The sequence below is a fragment of the Mustela nigripes genome, chromosome 13 (genome assembly GCF_022355385.1).
Source record: "Mustela nigripes isolate SB6536 chromosome 13, MUSNIG.SB6536, whole genome shotgun sequence".
Taxonomy (NCBI): domain Eukaryota; kingdom Metazoa; phylum Chordata; class Mammalia; order Carnivora; family Mustelidae; genus Mustela; species Mustela nigripes.
The window spans coordinates 143,404,137-143,409,825 of record NC_081569.1 but is presented as its reverse complement, the minus strand read 5'-3'; the positions used below and the strand labels follow the sequence as shown (position 1 = coordinate 143,409,825).

The 5,689-nt window shown below is 57.9% G+C and overlaps 1 protein-coding gene across 1 annotated transcript in view; it reads left to right on the top strand.

Annotated features, from left to right (window-relative positions):
- The window catches only part of ATP5MJ (ATP synthase membrane subunit j), a 5,172-nt gene extending 682 nt beyond the window's left edge, over positions 1-4,490 (top strand). Inside the window, exons 2-4 of the mRNA XM_059374112.1 lie at positions 2,826-2,949; positions 3,676-3,699; positions 4,311-4,490. Coding sequence (XP_059230095.1) covers positions 2,826-2,949; positions 3,676-3,699; positions 4,311-4,345 — 183 coding nt within the window. The 3' untranslated portion in view covers positions 4,346-4,490. The remainder of the gene's footprint in view (positions 1-2,825; positions 2,950-3,675; positions 3,700-4,310) is intronic.
- Positions 4,491-5,689: the final 1,199 nt, after the last annotated feature.

Genomic DNA, 5,689 nt, shown 5'->3' with positions numbered 1-5,689 from the left:
CCTGCAGTCCCGGTGCCCCGACGGGCCGTGCTCCGCCGCAGGATCCGCGTCCTGCAGTCCCGGTGCGCGCCTCCGCGGGTCGGGCGGACCTGGTCTCCCGCGTGGGCGGGTGGGCGTCGGCTGCGGGCGCCCCGGACCGGGACAGAGCGGGCGCTCCGACCCCGAGATGGGCCTTGGCAAGGACGGGCGCCCCGGAGCCGCCGCACCGCTGCGAGCGGGACAGAGAAGGGCCTCCCTTAAGTAGTGGGGGCAGCTCGCGGGTCCGGGCCCGCGTGAGGAACGTCGGGCCGGGCTGGGAAGGTGCTGGCGGCGCGGCGGCGGCCGAGGTGGTGCGGGAGAGGAGAGGGGCCGCGGGCCGCCTGCGCAGAAGCGGACGGACGTGTCTGCGGCGCCTTCCTCGCGCTCCGCTCTTTCCCACCCAGACGTTGTCCGGCCGTGGCGAGGGCGGCCTCTAGAGCCGGAGCCCGGTCCGGTGCCCGCCGCCGCGCCTTGTTCTGCTGCTGCCGGCCGCGGGGCCGTCCACGGCCTCCCCGCACGCCCGCGAGAGCCCAGTGGGGCCGGTGGACACGGCCGTGCCTCGCGGAGGGCGGCCTTCTGTTAGGACGGCTCCCGGCGCGGCCAGCGTTGCGGTGGGACCCGGCAGCCCGGCCCCGCGGGACCTTGTTGCGCTCGGAGGAGGGCCCTGGCCTCAGTCCTTCCGAACCCGCCTCCCCCTGCGTCCCCCTGCGGCTTGGCGAGGCCGCTCAGGCACCTGCTCGGGGCAGGGCTGTTAGTTTCCGGGATCCTCGGGCTGTGACAGCGTCGCGGACTGAGGACAGGAAGCCTGGGGGAGTCATCGCTGCCGGGAGTCCAGGAGGACCACACAGCCGCATCCTTCAGGGTCACGCTGGGGTGCAGGCGGGCTGGCTCGTCGTTAGGTGTCTCAGCCCCAGTGCTCCTCTTCTCGGAAGAGCTGGCAGCCGTCCTGGGAGCCGGTCCTCCCTAGCACTGAGGACAGGGCAGGGCGGCTCCTGGGTCTCGGCGTGTGGCGGCCGGCAGCTCTCGCAGGGAGCCGCTGTGTAGGGCGGGCAGCGGTGCAGGAGCTGGTGTGGAAGCACCTCGTGAGTGCCGCTGCGTTCTGTGACCTTCTGAGAGTAAAGGCCGGTTCTTCACCGTGGCCTGCGAGGTGCAGGTGACCCAGTTCCCTGCCCGCCCGGAGTCCGGATGTGGGCTTTTATGTGCCACGCTCCGGACATGGCAGGTACGAGATGCATAGGCCCGCCTCTTCGAGAGCGCCCTTGGGGGTGCTCCGTGTTTGCATCCCTGTTTTCCAGAGGAGGAAACTGAGGCCCCTGAAGTGAGCAGGATTTGAATCTGCGCAGCCCCTGTGGCTTCCCTACCTCACCTCCAAGCTCTCCAAGTCCGGCCTGACCTGGGGTCTTCGCACACACGCAGCCTCTGCCAAGGCCACTCTTCTCCCAAGTTTTCTGGCTCCTTAGGAGCCGGTCTCTCGGCCCCTGAACAGTGCCTGCCACCTAATGCGAGCTCGGTTCCCGGGTGCTGGGTTCCCGGGTGCTGAGTGGGTAATGATCACCCCGGAGAAGAGTGAGAAGTATGATTTGTGTAACCCAATTAGTGGAGAAAGGGAACGTAGATGGGGCTCTGGCCGGGGTGGGGACGAGGGGCATGAGTAACTGAAGCCCAAGGAGTGTTTTCAAGGAAAATGCAAAGTGCCTGGGTCTACTTATTGCTGACAGTGACTTGAAGGCCTGTTGTTTGACAGGCCCCTTGAGACGTCACAAAGCTACAATGAACACGGGGGCGTCAGACTTTAAGGTCCATAGTGAGTTGTAATCAAAAGCCTTATGTCGAGACCTCATAAAAGGAAACTTCAGCATTCGGTGGCTTTTCCCTGTCAAATCCAGCAATTAGGTAACTGTTGTTACTCATTAAATAAGTGATGATGTAACGGCGGCTCGCAGGAAGTGACCTCGCACCCTGGGCTGTGTGCATCCAACAGCAGATCGCGAGGCTGAGTGTGGGTCTCACTAGGCCCCGTGTTCTTTTCCAGCTCCGGATGCCAGCAGCGCTTCGCGCGGTGATGCGAGCGGACTAGGGATTCGATGTAAAAGTTTAAAAAAGTGCGTCGTGATTCGCGGTGTAGCATCCGTGCAGAACAGCTGTGAGGGAGAGGAACACTCGGGACCCTGGGAGATGGCGTGGGCTGGGCGCTCTGCGGCATGAGGGGGAAGGGGGGCAGCGCATCAGGATAGCCAAGGTTGGCAGCCTGGGGGCGGGGGCTTGACGAGCTGCTGAGCGGGCCCCATGTCAGGTAGGAACGGCTGCCAGAGAGTGGCCGGTGTGGAGCACTTGTACGAAACGGTCACATTTAAGAGTATATGGGGGGGCATCTGGGTGGCTCAGTGGGTTAAGCCTCTGCCTTCGGCTCAGGTCATGATCTCAGGGTCCTGGGATGGAGCCCCACATCGGGCTCTCTGCTCGACAGGGAGCCTGCCTCCCCCTCTCTCTGCCTGCCTCTCTGCCTGCGTGTGATCCCTCTCTGTCAAATAAGTAAATAAAATCTTTAAAAAAAAAAAAAAAAAGTATATGGGAACCTCTTTCCAGTTAGCTTTAAGACGCACCTGGGGGCTCAGTGAATCTGCCTTCAGCTCGGGTCATGATCCCGGGGTCCTGGGGTGGAGCCCTGCATCAGGCTCCCTGCTCGGTGGGGAGTCTGCTTCCCCCTCTGCCCATTCCCCGCTACTCGTGCTCCCTCTCTTACTTATTTTAAAATCTTTTAAAAAAAAGATAGTCATGGTAATATTTATCACTGTGTTCCTTTTCAGATGCTTCAAAGCTTTATTAAAAATGTTTGGATCCCCCTGAAGCCCTACTATACCCAGGTTTACCAGGAGATTTGGGTAGGAATGGGGTTGATGAGTGTCATCATTTATAAAATCAGGAGTGCTGGTAAGTTCTTCATGTCGATTCGTTAGCAGTCAGGAAAATGAAAATCATTTTCAAAAGGAATCACAGCTCGTGTTGTGGAGGAACATTGGTTCTTACCCAGAAATGAGCATCAGAACCCTTCGTTAGGTTGTGGGGGGTACATGTCAGCTCCTAGAGACGTTTGGGGACAACTAGGAAAATTCGAACAAGGCCTTAATATCAGGGGACCCTGAGCTTCCTAGGTGTGACCGTGGTGTTTCAGGTCTGTAGGACGTGTCCCCTCTTTAGAAGAATTGGGGGCAGGAGTCATTAGGGGTAGAGTGTCCTAGTGCGTGGTGTGTTACTGTACCTTTCCCATTGTGTGAATATTTTAACTGTTTCCATAATAGAAGTGGGGGCAGGGTGACCATTGGTTCTCAGCGGACAGACACGAGGCCAGTCAGGGATTAATAGCAGTTGGTTCAGAAGATGCGGGAAGGGAAGAAACTTGAAACTGCAGGACCGGAGCCTGGGGACGGGAAGGAGTGGAGAGGCCTGCGCATCTGAAGGGCTGCTCAGCTGTTTGCAGAAAACTCCGGTGGAGGCGGTGCCGCTTCCTGGCTGGGAGGCACTGTGAGAAACGGCCATAACCACTTTACCTAAGCTGTGAGCTTTTCAGCCCAGTGTCTATTTCAGGAATGGATTGACCAAACACATTTTTGTAAAGCGTTGACTGATACAACCAATGTTTCCTTCTTTTCATTTCAGATAAAAGAAGTAAAGCCTTGAAAGGTAAGATTTTTGCTTCTTTAAATGATGGGGAGCGAAAAACACCGTCACACCTTTCCCGGACAAGGTGTGTCGCTGCTCACTGTGTGAGGAGCAGGGGGTCCTTGAGAACATGGAGTTTGCTGTCCCTGCTGGAAAAGCGAATTCTGCAGTTCTTACAGTCTGAGTGCTAAAGACCTTTGCTCACCCCCTTGGGCCAAGTAAAACGTGTGGGGGCACTAGAAGGACGGGTCGCTGCTGCCAGCAGGAGGGCGGCCCAGGCTCGCTGTGTGGGAAGCCATCCCGTGAAACGTATGTCCTGGTGCTGGACGTGTCTTCACTCTTCTTCCCAAATGACAGTGAAATTATAGTCATTCAGGTCCTCCCAGAGCCAGGGCCAGCCGGTGACCCCTCCGGCCTTGTGCTGGCAGGCGAGCCCCCTGGGTATGTGAGGGGAGTCCACGAAACCCTCACACCTGCCGGACGCTCTGGGTAGAAATGCCCCTCCACGTGTCTTCATGATATTGAAAATTGTGGTTTACGGTTTCTGACTTGTCAGTACTCCCATAATAAGCTATCACCCATGGTTCCCTTTCTTGCTCAACGGTAGCCGTGCTATGCATCTCTTTCCACAGCGTCAAGTCCTGCGCCTGCCCACGGCCACCACTGACCGGCTGTACTTGGAGAGCGTGGCACGGAGCGTCCGTCTGGTGTGCGTCTCAGCATGCTGTTAGTGGGGAACGTGGAGCCCCTGCACACACTTACAGACATGTTATGTCCTGTGTGGCGTGAATAAATGTCACTGAGGTGCACCACTGCCTGTGCCTGTGTCCCTCTGTCAGCCCCCTGTGCGCCTGCCGTGCCCGGAACAGTCCCTGTCATGCGGCAGTCAGCCCCCCGCTCACCCACCCCCCCGTGCGCCCGCCGTGCCCAGAGCCGTCGCCGTCACCCATCCCCGTTGCTGTAGGAATCGGGGCTTTGGGGTGGCCGTCACTGCTGAGGTCTGACGCACACCAGCTGCACCGAGGATTCTGCCACTTACTCTTGTGACCTCGCTGAGCCTTGTGCTTCTCGTGCAGGCAGTGGCGGGGGCGGCGCGTCAGTTCTCACTACAGTCACTGGCGGGCGGTGGGGGAGGCACGGAAGAGCACTGGTGGAGCTGTCAGACACTGAGAAGTAAGGGATGAGGTTATGGGGCAAATGCGTAAACTCTAGAAGATCGTATCAGGAAGTCACTGACAAAGTACGTAATGTAAAAATATCTAAAACTTACTGCTGTTTTCCTAGTTTGGTTGAAATAAACACTATGTGGTGTCTACCTCAGCCTAAGGCAATTACCAAACCCTTAGGATTGCACTTTATTTATTTTTTTTTTAAGATTTATTTTTATTTTGGAGAGGGAGCCGGGGAAGGGGTGGAGGGAGAGAATCCCAGGCAGACCCCACTGAGCGTGGAGCCCGAGGCAGGGCTCAGTCCCACGACTGAGATCATGACCTGAGCCAAAATCAAGAGTCAGTCACTTAACGCACTGAGATACTCAGGCACCACTAGAATTGCCCTCACAGGGAAGATTCAAAACCAGATCGAAATAGGGGTGAAAGTGAGACTAATTTTGAGATTTGGTCGTTTGCAGGAATAGAAAGGAGAGGCCCCGGTCCCGGTCTCTGGCTGTCTTTCTCCTAAAAGCAGAGGCCATCCTACTTTTCATCTGTCTCTCCAGCATGTGACATAGGTCTGGCCAGGGGGTCTGGGCCTGAGAAATGCCTGCTGCTGCCCCCTGCACGGTCTGTATAAATGGGGTAAAGCCCACCTTCAGCCTCGCCACCCGCTCACCGCTGCGGCGCGCTGCGGAGTTGGTGTGAGTGCTATCCCCAAGGCTTCAGTGCGGGAGCCTGGGCAGGGCTGGGGAGACTGTTACCAGGGACCAGTAGGCCCCAGGGTTCCTGATTCTGTGGGTCTGGAAAGGAGCCCGAGAACTGGCATATCATCATTTGCCAGGATGTGCTGATGGCTG